We start from the raw sequence: 15120 nt of genomic DNA, 5'->3' as shown, positions 1-15120 counted from the left end.
CACAATTGGCAACGTTGCATCTATAAAATACTCTTATGAGTGCAGAAATCTGAAAATGCTAAGGTACGCGTGCGGTGTGGTACTAAAAAATCATTATGATCTTCAATAAATTAATAATAATTCAAGGATAAAATGTTTTAGTCGATGTCTTGCAGAGCATGATGTTATTTAAAAGTTTTCTGTATAGTAGCATAATGAAAATATTTTTCAAGTACTGTGCAAATTATAGTGTGTATCAAACTTATACCGATATACCTATGATTATAAACAATTGTAATATCATATAGAATAAGACTATATTATGAATAATTTTTAATTTGGTTTAACTAAATATTTTTTATTAATATACTTTCGATTAATGCATACCTATTCATTATTTTGAATTGGGACCTCGATCTTGGTAATTAACAGAAAATAACGAGTAGGGAATTTGTCTTCGTTATGTAAATAAGCCAATTATTTAATTTCAAAATGTAAACAAATTAAAGCCACGAAAGAATTAAATATTTTATTCATGGTTTATAAAAAATATATTTTTTTTTACAGTTGAGTCACAATGTACCGTCTTAGTATTTATACGTCTTATATTCAGTTGCAGCTGCCTGTATGAAGGGTATTGAACGGCTGTTCGCCGACAGAGAAGATGAATCGTTGGCGCATATAATGGCATGAGCTAACTTGTCAATGGAATGTTTTACTTTTCACCCACGGCAATACAGCATTACAGCATTGCTGCTTAGTAGGTACCTAATAAATATATTTTTGAATTTTTTTATAACATAGTTATTGAGTACAACTTTTTCAATGCTTATCACGTAATTAAATTTTTTTACAGTAAAGAAATAACAAAATTGAAAAAAAAAAACAGAAAATGACAGATATACTTGTTTAAAGTAATTGTAAGATATTTTATGATAGATTATTATTTTAATCATTTAGTTCTATAAATATTTTAATACAAGTAGGTGTGAAATTTTATAAATACAATTTGATGAACATGTATGTTATTTTTTATTGTTTATAAATTAATTTGTAACAATCGTAAATTATTTTTTAAAACTACAATTATATAAAGTAGACCAAGAATTTCTGAAAAAAAAAAACAATAAATCGTTATCTTCAATACGTTAATTGTAAAATTCAATACTCTAAATAACGTACGTAATAACAAATGTTATAAAAAAAAATGTTTATTCGATTATAAGATAGTTGTTATTTTTTTTATGAGATGTCAAATCGTTGTGCTTAATGCATTAAAAAAATATGCAATTCAGATTAATCTGAAAATAAAGATACTAATGATGTATTAACAAACCTGTATTTCAACATACAATTTTATATAAAAATTTATATAGGTATATACTATAAGGTTATACGATATGCATAATTATATCAAATACAATTTACCATTAATTTTACCAATTTTTGAAATTTTTTTTAAATAATTGATTATTTTTATTATTATTATTTGTAATTTGATTAATGAATGTTTCAAAAATTACATAATCAGTTTATCACATCTTCATAGCATTGTTAATAATTTAAAATATCAAGATGTAATTGCCGTTCTGACAAAACAATATAGGATGTAAAGCACACACTTTATGTCTTCATTTCAACATTTAACTTTTTTTTCGTTTCATATTATAAAAAACAAAGTCCTTCAAAGCCCAATTTTTAAATAATGTTTTGTGTGGTTATTTTCTCAACTAACCTAAAAAATAGTTCCAGATTAAATTTAAAGACTAATATATAATAATATTGAAAATAACTTTTTTTTTATAAACTTAGGTATATAATGTATAAAAAAAAGCTATGTTACATTGGTGTACTGAAATAAAAAGACTGATCACTGATTAATATAGTATAAGTACATTGTCATGAATTATTCTAGCATATACTATACACATAAACCATAAACACATTACTTACGAAAGTGGTCAATACTAACGATTACCTACCTTATATTATTTATTTGTGTCCAACTAACATATTATATAAGAAGGCTATTTACTTACAAGGGATAAAAATATAATTAAATTTAAATTGTAAATATACTGCACTTATACTTTGAAATAAGTATGTTTAAGCTTTGGTCTATAGTAAAGACTCTATACAATAAATAAGTATAAATTTAATTTATAATTTTTGTGTACTTAATAAAAAATTGTAAAAGAAATCAAACAAAGTAAAGTATTTAAATTTAAAGACTTTTTCAACATTTTTATAAAAATATACCAATTATTATCAAGTTATTTTATAGAAAAAACAATTGTAATACTAGCATTATATTTATATGTGTTCAGTTTTGAATCATAAAAAGTCGTGAAGCAAGATTGGATTTTTTATTGACCTTTTTTCGTAGTTTTTAATTTTATACTATTTCAATACGAACAAAGATAAAACTAACAATTCAATTTAATGTTAAAAGAAACCATATTATTGCGCATTCAATATACTCGGTCATTTGATTTAAATAACTAACGAATCTAACCTAAAATAATTACATAATATACACATTTACTACAGAATAATAAATGTTCATTTAAACATATACGTATATGGTATGTGTTTGTGGTCATATGTCTGCGTGTATATTATGACTACAAAATATACTTAAAAACAATTCAGTATTTAATAATTCAATACCTATAATAAATAAATATGGTGCACAAATATTAATAATATATATTATATAATATACATGTATGTAATATATGTAAGCACCATTATTTAAAAAATAAGTATTAGTACCTAAAAATACTAATCCTAACTTATTTTCATAGCTTATATAATTGTATAATTGTACATGGATATAAATAGATTAATAATAGATATACATAATATAATATTATAATATTTGTAAAATTTCAAAGAACAAAATGTTTATAAGCTTATTATTATAAAATCATATTAAAATAACAAAATATAAAAAAAATTCCATTTTAATTACATAGATTATTATGGTTATAAGTGAAAATGTATAATGTATATATTATATAATATTAAGCAATAGAATACCTACAGAACATATTTTTATTCCTTTGAAATTGTTTAACAATCTTTATTCATTAGATATTCTATAAAAAAAAAATGTTGTATAATAAGTACAATTTTAACATATAATATACCAAGTAAGTCGTGAAAAGGGAGCACACAACAGGGACAACTGAATATACCTAAGTTATAACGTGAATTTTATTATGTATGTAAAATCCAACCATGTGAGTATGGAATAATAAATCACTAATAATATGTGAATACCTATCTAGAATACCTAGATCCTACAGAATATATTTTAACACACTCACACCAATAATGTCAATTAATAAAATTACTATTTACTAATTAGGTACTGCATATATATATTGTTTACACATTTCAATCGTAGGTATACAACAGTACCTACTAAGAATATTAAAAAAAACAGAGTTGAATAATTTTTAACAATCATATTCCTTCGTCAAAATTTTATAATTTTTTATATCAAATAAATAAATAAATATAAATTGATATTAATAAGCTTAAATTTATTTTTAAGAATACACAATGAGTTATTGAATATCCTTAAAATTTAAAAGCAAATTAATCAAAACTGTCATTAACTATAAATTATTATATTAATAGAAATTTAGTAAGTCTATGAAATTGTTAACTTTTATAAAATGTTTATTAATATTAAAGTTCAGAACTGTGAAACATACGTGTTTTTAATATACTTATGTTTATGTATTAATATAATATACTATACAACGTTTGAAAATATTTTGCTCCAAAATAATATAATAATATTGATAAACTAAAATTATTATCATAAAAATGTTGACCACAAAACCTTGTATTATTGGTAATCTGATATCATACTAGACAGGAGCGTAGGAATCAATAAATTAAATTAGAAAATTTTATATAAATTATAAAAAAATACACACGCACAAATAAGTTCAAAGATATTTTTCAAATTTTAAATTAGGTTAATCCCTAAATAATGTACTTGATAAGATTACACATAATAAGCAATAGTTTCCTGAACGTGAAGGTGTACTTAGAGGTAGTTTACCTACCTTACTTATTATTAAATAATTTTATTTAATCATAACTTTATTATATGCTATGATGTGCATGTATGGCTGCATTTATAGAATAATTGTATACACGATTATATTATACAGGGTCCTAAAAACGAGTACCTATTATATGTGTTTTAGTGTAAGAACAATAAAAATACAACCCACTTGGATAAATTTTAATATTTTACACAAATTAAAATACCATCAGTGGATAATCTCATCATTCTGAATTTATGACCCTAAATAATGAATTATTTTAAAATTTTGTATTTTGTGTACTCGTCAGTTATAGATACATATAATACAATAAATTCAAATAGTTTTTTAGTTACATCAATGCAGTGCGTTGTGGGGTTACTCGGTGCGGGTGTAATAAATACGCACTTACACAACAATCATACTCAATACGTACAAATTGGATGAGCCCTGAACTAAGTAACGAAGTAACATCTGTCACAATTGCGCATTATATTACACCAAAATTTTCATGCACGAATATAATATATAATATGTTATTGGCTATAGTGGCTTATAAACGAACCGGTGATATTTGTCGATAATAATAGTTGCCACTTGGGCATTTACTATTCATATATTTATTAGTATTTTATAAAATAAATCGTCGTACATCGATTGCCGAGTTATACAAACACTGATTTACTCACATATTAGGAAGGTTTATACAATTTTACCTATATAAAACCGATGTATTGCAATACGTGTGAATAATTGGCTCAAAATGGTAGGTAGCAAATTTTTAACATGGTTTTTTCCAACGGGTCATCGAAATAACGTGCTTTACCCACAAAAGTATGTTATAGTTTAAAATCAATTATTATCTTATAATATTATGTATAAAGGTAAAACGAAAAGAAGATAATTATTTTAAAATTGATATTATTACAAGAGTTAAGATAGAACATTAAAATAGTTATAGAAATGTGTTTCAAAATATTATGTAGAGGGTGATAGCCACCCACTTTCCACCCCTTTTTGGGCGCAATTGATTTTCTGACCTTCGTTATTCGTGATCATAGTAAAAGTCATCTTATTACTTTTATTTTTGTTTGTAGTTGAATGCATCGACGGCAACGTTATGAACTCTGTGATTTTTCTATCTCGACTCGTGGCTCCGTTCTTTTTTATCACGAACAAGTTGGATTCCGTGGTGACCGCTGAAGACGCCATGCACCACCAGAATAACTGTTTGTCGAAATGCTTGCGAAACGTGCCGCTCACCAAATACAAGGCAATAGGGTTGATGCCAGAGTTTATGAAACTCAAACAAAATCCAACAATGCGTAATACGTGCCAAAAAGTGTTGTAATTTTCCGTCGACTTTGGGTAGTAGTAAAACCACAGCATGAAAACGTGATGAGGTAAATAACAGATGGCGAACATCAGCACGAAGGCTAGCACGGCTTTAGCGACTTTTTTGCGAGCTCGTACCTGACGTATTTGTCCCTATAAAACGCAATAATATACCAAACGTTTATCGCTTATTGTAGTTTTTAACGAATACTTATTGTCTACATACATTATAATTATAATTTAATTTCACAAAATATTGTAAGAAAAAGTGTAAAAACGGTAATTCGAGTCATATATACCGTAACCATAAACGAGACTTGATCCGCGTCGTAATAACATTACAGTATATATTATGTATTATAATATAATATGACAAGCACACACCTGTAGTTCGCCGGGCATGTTGTTGGTGGTGTGCAACAGGTACCGAGCGATGAGCACGTAGAAGCACGCGATGACGGCGAGCGGGACGGCATAGTAGACGAGAAACTTGAACATCACCATGACCATGGGATAGGCGGGCCCGAGGTGCTCGGAGAACGGGTAACACACTTCCAACACGGTGACGTTGTGCTTGCGGAACTGGCGAACGTACGAGAACCGGGCGGCGGGCACGGCGCACGCCACGGCCACCGCCCAGATGACCGCGACCACGGTAAGCGTGAACCGGGTGGCGAACCGTCCGTTGATGGACGCGTGCAACTTTCGCATTGGGTTCACGATGGCGAAATACCGATCGGCGCTGAGCGCGGTCAACGTGAACACCGACACGCCGATCGAAACGTCTTTGGCCGTCTCCAATACCTTGCAAACGGCCAGTCCGTAAGGCCACGTCGGGAACTGTGTTTGGACAAACCAACGCGTATTTTATTACATTACCTATATAATATTATCAGCTTTTTCCAAAGTGTGGAACCTTAGGGTATAACTATTATTTTAGGGGTGCCGTAGTCGTAAAAGTTTGGGAACCGCTGCACTATACATTATACGGACAAGTGTCAAAGTCGTGGATTTCAGACTTTGCAGTTATGACAGGCAGTAGGTATGTACGGTACACACTCTCGTCGAGACACCGCGAGAGGAACCGAGCACGAGAGTGAACGCATATTGCACTCGATTCAACTCGCGTCGACCTATCTCGCCTCGTAGTCGCTCGGTCTGATGTCGGTTTTTTTGTACAAGAGCAGAACACGAGACTGTCTCGGCGAGAGTGTTCTACCGGCATCATTTAGACTTTGCAGACGTGCCAACAATCGAGATAAACAAAAACGTATAATAAATATATATTAAAAAAAATTTTTAAAAAATCTAAAAACCAATGCCCCAAAAACGTATTTCGTACCCGCTGCACTAAGCTCAAAAAGTTGAAGATTCGAAGCGCTTCTATTTTATTGTTTCAAAACGTGTTGTCAAAAACAAAAATAAAACACGAATCGTCGTAACGCCAATACGTCAATCCCTTTACTCAGAATGTAATATTTAGAAAAATACACAGAGCCCTTTCGACCCCCTTCCATCAAGTATAAATTAGATAAAAAATTCTAACTGAAAATCAACGTTAATGATTGGAGAATGTCCTCTGCTCTAAAACGTGATGACGATCGTCAGACGTGAAAAAAATACGTAGGTACCGCTCAAAAACTCATTGACACACGGTTAGAGGAAAACTACAGTAAGTTATTGATCAGATATTTTAGAATTTTAGATACGTAGTAGGTATACCTAAAAGAATAATTACATATATTTAACGGACGAGAAAATTTAAGCACCCGCCTATTTTTGAAAAGAATTATTATCTGATCTGAAATTATAAATCGTTTTAGATTCTGATCGAAGCGATTTAAGTGTATATTTTATTTTATTTTTAAACGACATATTATTAAATCGGTGTTTAATTTTCTTCTACAGTGTATAGCTTAAGGATAAAATAGTCTGTGAGCCTAACGGTCGATCGATTACACCGTATTATTGTATAAATTATACAACAATAATGTGTACTTAACGTAGTATTAATATGTATAATTTAGGCGTAGACGATTATAATATGTTATATAATATTATATATTATAATCGCATTCGGCGTGAATTCAGAGAATTCTTACTATGTACGCGGTAGACGCAAACGGCACGCAGCTGATGATCACCAATAAATCACCGAGCGCTAGATTGATTATGTAAATATTGGGCACGTTCCTCATCTGCTTGTTCCGAACAAATATCAACACCAACGTGACGTTTCCGATTATTCCGACGACAAATATGATGGCGAACAATACGGGAACGATGTACGTCTCCGGTCTTACCGTGTAATCGTGATAATCGTTTGTTGACAAAGTGTGGTTAGTGCTTATGTTTGTCATGTCGACGACCCTTTCCGTTTGCGGCCGCGATCCAATAGTACGCATCCAACAGCGCGCGTCGCACACCGATAGTCCGCGAAACCGTTTCCTGCGCAAACATAATTATCATACATGACAACTTTTCATCCGTACGTAGGTAGAAGATTAAAGTTTTTTTTGCTCATTGTAGTACACGACCATATTATTATCATTATTCTCGGGATTTTTATGTTACCTACCTACCGACTTTCTATGTATACTTTTCCGAATCTGTTCGGTTTGAATTTTATTCGCGACAGCCAGTGGCGTACATTCAAACTTGTTCTGGGTGGGGCGGGGGGGGGGGATTAAAAAAATAACTAACACATAAACCTTCCCTTTAAAACCTACCCGTTTTTCTAACAATCGAATAGGTGAAATAATAAAACTACTGTATATTATTATGACGCGTGTGACTGTATAGGATAGGGTAATTTATTTTATATACTTATACCTTCAAATATTTCTATTTTTATAAACATAAAAAAAAAGTGGGCTTTAAAAGAATTTTATACTACAGTGAATTTTATTATCTATATAATCTGTATAATTATATTGTCTATAAATATAATAAGTGATGACTAGGGCTCGGATTTTAAAGTATATATTTTATTTTTTTATATATGAGATAGAAATCTAATTTTTATACATACATTGGTTTCACGTCATTCTGATTACAAATAACCAATTTAATTTTGCTTATTTGTGTTTTTAATTATTCTAGCTGTGAATTTTTTATACGTTTATTATGCTATAATAATAATAATAATAAAAAAATAATAATTAATGTAAAAACCCAGAATACGATAATATCCACAATATTATTGTTTTAGTTATCTGCTTGTTTATTAAATATAGGTATTAAACGTATAGATTATCGATTTACATATAGCCTCCAACAGTACCTATACGATCAGTATGCCTACAACATCAATATCGACCATTTCAAAATTTAATATTTAATGTTGTAATTTGAAACATCTTGTATGAAGTAATGAAGTAGGTATGCAACGATCACATCAGTGGATGTAGAGAGATTTTTTTCTATGTATAAAAATATTCTGTTGGACAATATATTACTCTATAGAGTCAGTTTCACTATTGCACATCTAGGGAAATACATGGTATGTAATTAACTTCTTTTTTTTTTTTTAATTAAAATTAATTTTTAAAACATGTTCATTTTAATTTTTGGGCATTTTTTTTTTGCTTTTTTTAAAAAATAAATATGCTTCTTTTTTTAAAACAATCGTGCCTTTTTAGTTGCTTATTATGCTTTAAAATCAGAGTTCTTGTGATGACTCGACTCAATATTACAGATTAAAATATTTTCATAAACGATGAAAATTTTTCATGCTACTTTTATTATTATTATTATAAATATTTATTTATTAATACTTACAATAAATATGTAGGTACTAGATTTTTTTTTACTTTTTAAAAATCAATTGTTTTTACATTTTTGAAAGCACCAAAAATTTAAGTGCCTGGGGCAAGCGCCCTAATGCCCCCCATAAATCTGACATTGACCGTATGCCACTGCTTACCTGAATATCTTATAATTAATAGTTTAAGTAATTTTTGTAAAATCTAAAATAAGATAAACAATTTTGCTCTTACACTTGGACTTATTATATATAAATAAGTTTTTTCTGTAGCTTAAATTATTTACATTACTAATGTAAAATTAAATTATAATAGGTATAGGTAGGTTGTATTAGGTAAGTGCCTAATATTATGAAGTAATATTAAAAAAATATATTGTGTAATAAATAATAATATCGTCAATCAGACAGAAAAACATATTTTAAAATAAATTTAAAAAAATATTTTTCTTATTAACTTTTTGTACAACTAAATAACTAAAATTAAAATAATCAATCAGATATAACAAAAACAAATCTAACTAATTATTAGCTGGTTTCAACTTTTCAATTACTGTATACTTATTACCTACTAAAATGAGTAGTTTGTTTAAGTTCAATATTCAGTTATGGTTTTTTGTTAATTTTAAAAAAAAATTAATCTAAGACTTAAATAACCTAAACATATAAATTTATTTGTTGTATTGAACTAATAGAAACCACGAATAATGATTGTAATTATTATAAGTCTTTAATGAAAATCCCAAATATTAAAAACCAATTATTATTATTATTATTATTATTATTATTATTACTACTATAAAATATTTTACAATAATATAATATATTGTATTCATGAACAAGTGGTTTAATTTATTATTATTTATTAGTTATTACGGTAATAATAGTAATACTCGATATCTTAAATTATTAATTTTTTGCTAAAGTAATTTCCTAACTTCTATACAAAGGTTATTACTATTATTAGGTACTTCTTAAACTTTTAAAGCTTGGTTAGTTAGTTCAAAGTGAATTATTTATGTGAAGAAAATTCTCTTTGTGTTTGATAGTATTATTAAACCAATAGAAATAAAATAGAGGTTTTTCTCAAACGCCAGATTTAAAAAGTAAGCAAAAAAAAAACCCCCGATATACATCCAAATATAGGGTGACCATTGACCAACCCCAAAAAATCATTTATTTTATAAAGAAAAATGTTGATAACATTTGTTTTATTCCGTGAGTAGCTCTCTAATAGCGCGTATACGACTGCACATTGTAGATAATCCTTTGAATTCAAATTTGATTCACAAATCACAACTATAGAGAACGAGCTATCATATTTATTGTATGACGATAGTCCATTATTATACTAAAATCTATAATATTTGTAAGTAATAGTCTTTAGATAAGATAAAATTCGTTAAATATTTGTAATAGCTTACTTGAATATGATATTTATGTAGTATAACTGTAGATAAAGTAGTAAAGCATGCGGTTTAACCACTTTAACCCACAATAACAACGATTTAAAATGAATTGGTCAACGTCAATCGCCAATAAAATCGCAAGATTATTAATCATTGCAGACAGGCGATCGTATACGTTGCGCGAAACTTCAATGTTATTGTATGAAAATATGAAATATCGAATCTCATTTTTACACTAAACATTTTGTGTTTTATTGATGTTCTTTCTCTCTCTCTCTATCTCTCTCTCTCTTTCTCTCTCTCTTTCTCTCTCGGTATTTTACTTGCTACACATACATAATAGTCAATAGGGAATAGGTAACTAATTACATTGTGAAAAAATGTATAGGATAAAACGTCAAATGTGAATTGAGGTTTATATTATGTACATAAACGTGCACAGATTCTAAAATTAGATAGTGGCAATATATTATTATCATCGAATATCGGACCTCTGCATTAAAACTTTTAGATTATTTTAAACTTAATATGCTTTTAATATACATTTAATAGAGAAATACAAGTTTCGCATTATCACACATTGTTTCTTAGGGAGTAGTCGTGGCGGGTTAACATAAGAGTTAAAATACAATCTAAAAATAAATTAATAACGTTATTAATAATGGATGATCACAAGTAAAACATTGAATAATAATAAAAATATAAAATAAAAATATTTTCCAAATTTTACCGGTTCTTGCAAAATAAATAAAAAGTTTAAAAAATATACAAAATAAAAGTTGTATTTTAGTTTTATATTATGTATGAAACACATTTTGTGATTAATTTGTGATTAATAAGAAATGTTTAAGTACATAGAAAAATATGATTTGCAATGAAACCCGCGACCTAGTTATTATGAGAGATGAAGCCATCATGTCGTAAGATAATATTAAAATAATTATTCAATGTTTACTTGGTGTATTATAGTTATGTTATATTTCCAGATGAATGGTCAGGCTTAGAATCATTAATAATAAACTTATGTTCATAAATAGTTACGATATTTATGTAAATGTATGATGTATAATATATACATATACTTATTTATATCATCAGAGAAAGACTGGGGTCAGGTGTACCATACTGTGCTGTAGCTTACCAGGCTAATTCAATATATGGGCTACCTTGTTGAACATTTTGACGATATAACTAATACATTTGGATTTTCTGTTTACCTTGGAAATGGTGGAAAATACCTGAGGTGTTGATTGAAAAACTAAAGTTTTCTTCAGTATTTTCTGTTATATAATTTTATTTTCCAATGAATCTCTAACTTAAAGTTGTTTAAAAAATTGTTCCTTTACAAAGTAAACTGCCTCCATCATGAAAATAGTAAAAGCAGAACAACTTCAATGCGAATTGTCCTTATGAACACAAATAAATGTTATGGATAAATTTCATACAGAAATATTCTAATGGGTTTTATTAATCAGCTAATTAGTAGCTTGACAAATCGATATCAACTAATACACACATTATAGAAGATGTAATAATAATAATACGTAATTCTAAAAAAAATTAAAAATCATTTGAATAATAAAAAATAAAAAATGTTTTGACACTTTATCTGAATCGATTGTTATCGACCGCCAGAAAGTAATCGCAGAAACATTACTCACTAACATTTGAAAATATTCATGAAAATATGATGTAATAGTTATATGTTATATGAATACATTATAATTCTAACGTACGCTTCAGCTAAGCTAGAAAGTCATTAGTAAATTAAAATGATTAAAAGCAAATAAGGTCGCCTCAGAGACAGGATCATTTGGAAAATTTAGTTTATTTAGATGTAAGTACTTGAATACGTTAAAAGTATTTTCGACTCAATGAAAAAAATTATTCAAATATGCTTGGAAAATTTTTTTTAATATACCTAAATTTAATTTCATTGATAAAATAGTACTACAATTTTTTTTTATTACGTACTGATCTGCAATAGCTAATAATTTGGGTATGTGGTTCAATCAATGATTAATCGCAGCAAAGTACATTCTAGAGATATTACAAAAAATAATAATATGAGTATTAAGTATATTATAATATTTTATATACACCTAAAAAAGTAGATTTTAACAGTAAAAATTATTTTCATACAATCGATAGATAAAAAAAGAATACCGGTATAAAATGTGTTTGGGCCATTTATTGTTGTAGAATACTGAGACGTAGATTTACCAGCCCACCCGTTTATATATTACATTTTAAATGATTGATAGTTTTGTATTTATCATAAATTAGTATAGTTATTATATGCAAATAAGTCTTAAAGGTCCCTTTGAGAACCAGAATGGTAACATATTCACTACAATAAAACACTCCAATTAATATATACATATATTATAATAATATAATTGATTACAATTTCAGAATTTAATCAATTATTTATAAATCCAAAATTATAATTAACATAATAAGAAATTAAGAACAGGCTACATTAATTTATCAGAAAATCAAAATTAAGCCATACAAAATATTTTATAGTTGAAAATATAACAGTAAGTAATGTACCTATTTATGTACTTACTGTGGAGCCACAAGGGCAATCTCGGAAAATGCAAATAAAATATTGTAACGAGTACAAGTTATAACTAATCAAAATATAAAATAAATAATTATTTAGTTATAACATATTTATTGGTACAATTTGTATAGGCACAATTTAATTTAATTAAGTCACTAGGTAACTATAATAATAATCATACAATATCTAATGTCCTTCTTTTAGGTAATCTACCTAGGTTTAACTTAATTAATAGGGATTAGACAAAATATGTCATTTATTACACGAAATTCTAAATTTTTTTAGTATGAAAAATAATAAAACAACAGGTATTTATAATTAATTAATTATATCGAATCTAAAATATCGATTTAAAAATACAAGATATCATCATTTGAAATTTTTGTCTCATTCACTATTATACACAACGAGTACGCGTACATGGAAAAGAATTATTAAGCTTTATACAATTATTTCAGAGCAATTACCTTTGTATAAAAATAAATGAAAATGATTAACTTTTTTCTTTAATAGTTTATTATACTTAATTTACAATAATGCAATTAGCAAAATAATATACAATTAGGTAAACATTTGAATAATATATTTATATAAAAGATTAATACTTTATATATAAAGGTACACATAAATCTTGGAATTTTCAAAAATACTTATACATCATATCATGTTATTCATATTTTAATATTATACATATATATATGCAATATTAATGTAATAATTTAGTTAAAATTCAAAGTATCTACGAATATCCGTTTTTAAATTTAAACGCAAGATTAATTTTATCAAAAATAGAAAGTTTTGCTTAAAAATTTCTGTTTTTTTCTATTTTTTCTCAATCATATAAGAATACAGGGAATTTTAATTTTGACCTCCTAAAAGTATCAATCACATATATTTTCCTACCAGAAAATATATTGAAGTTGAAAATTGAAGGAGTTTTCTTTTACTATATATCAGTTTGTGTACACCTACACATAAAAAACATACCATCGTAAAATTTTAAAATAAATCAATTCCTTCGTGGTCTACTCAGATACTAAATTAATAAATTTATCAAAAATATACGTATCCACTAAATTATTAATTACCTAATAACAATTTAAATCAGACAATAATCATAAATTATATTATTCTTATTTGAACCTCTCTGAAGATTTTGAATCAAAAATTCAAAAATTAACAATTTTAAAACTATAAAATGATAAATGAAAAACAAATATTATTGAATAATAATAACCGCTATTATAAGTAATAATATCACAGTATGACACAATCAATATTAAATGTAAATACTAAAATATCTATTTAAAATAATAGGTATTTTAATTATTTTACATATTAATAAATGTATTTTTATTATTAAGTCTATTAAGACAATTGAAAAAAATTTCAAATTCCAATGTCTTACAATAGTACCGTAAGTCATAAGAAATAAAAATTATTTTTGAATTTTAATTTTAAAATTTTCAATAGTTAAAAATGTTTAACGGATAATTTAACGTTTTGGTTTTTCACTATGTTTATATAATTACTTATTTATAACGTTATTGTTATTACACAATAGTATGTATTAAATATATTATAGGTACTTACCGAATAAACTTATATTGTAATAAGTAAATAATTATTAGGTACTTGTTAGCCCCGACGGGGACTAAAGGAAATTTTGTCGTTTTATTAACTGGCAATAGTAATACTGTTCAAGTTCTAAGGAATAACTATGGTAGAGCTAAACCGAGAATTGCGCACAAACCCTAGGCCGAGTGCCCCCGAACACTTCCGGTAGGAATCGAATACTACAATATTGAGTTACGATTGTTATTTTCAATTTATTTCATCAACATTTTACATTATATTATATAATAACCGTATAAAATATATATTACATTATTTATCGTATTTTCAAATAATTTTGGATAAATGTTTTTAAATGTTAATGTACAGTAGGTAGCTAGGTGTATACCTACTATTTAGTGCTATTGTACTAAATTTGTGTAG

The 15120-nt window shown here is 27.1% G+C and overlaps 1 protein-coding gene across 1 annotated transcript; it reads right to left on the bottom strand.

Annotated features, from left to right (window-relative positions):
- Positions 1–4619: 4619 nt before the first annotated feature.
- Positions 4620–14859, bottom strand: LOC114126369 (neuropeptide CCHamide-1 receptor-like). Its single transcript, XM_027990306.2, has 4 exons — positions 14716–14859; positions 7484–7829; positions 5766–6221; positions 4620–5534 (listed from the first exon to the last, which is right to left on the bottom strand). Exons 2-4 carry the CDS (start codon positions 7784–7786, stop codon positions 5025–5027), a joined length of 1269 nt encoding a protein of 422 aa, XP_027846107.2. The 5' UTR covers positions 7787–7829; positions 14716–14859; the 3' UTR covers positions 4620–5024.
- Between the last annotated feature and the right edge of the window lie 261 nt (positions 14860–15120).

This window comes from Aphis gossypii, chromosome 3 (genome assembly GCF_020184175.1).
Source record: "Aphis gossypii isolate Hap1 chromosome 3, ASM2018417v2, whole genome shotgun sequence".
Lineage (NCBI taxonomy): Eukaryota > Metazoa > Arthropoda > Insecta > Hemiptera > Aphididae > Aphis > Aphis gossypii.
The sequence above is the reverse complement of the archived record's forward strand: the minus strand, read 5'-3'. Positions and strand labels throughout refer to the sequence as shown.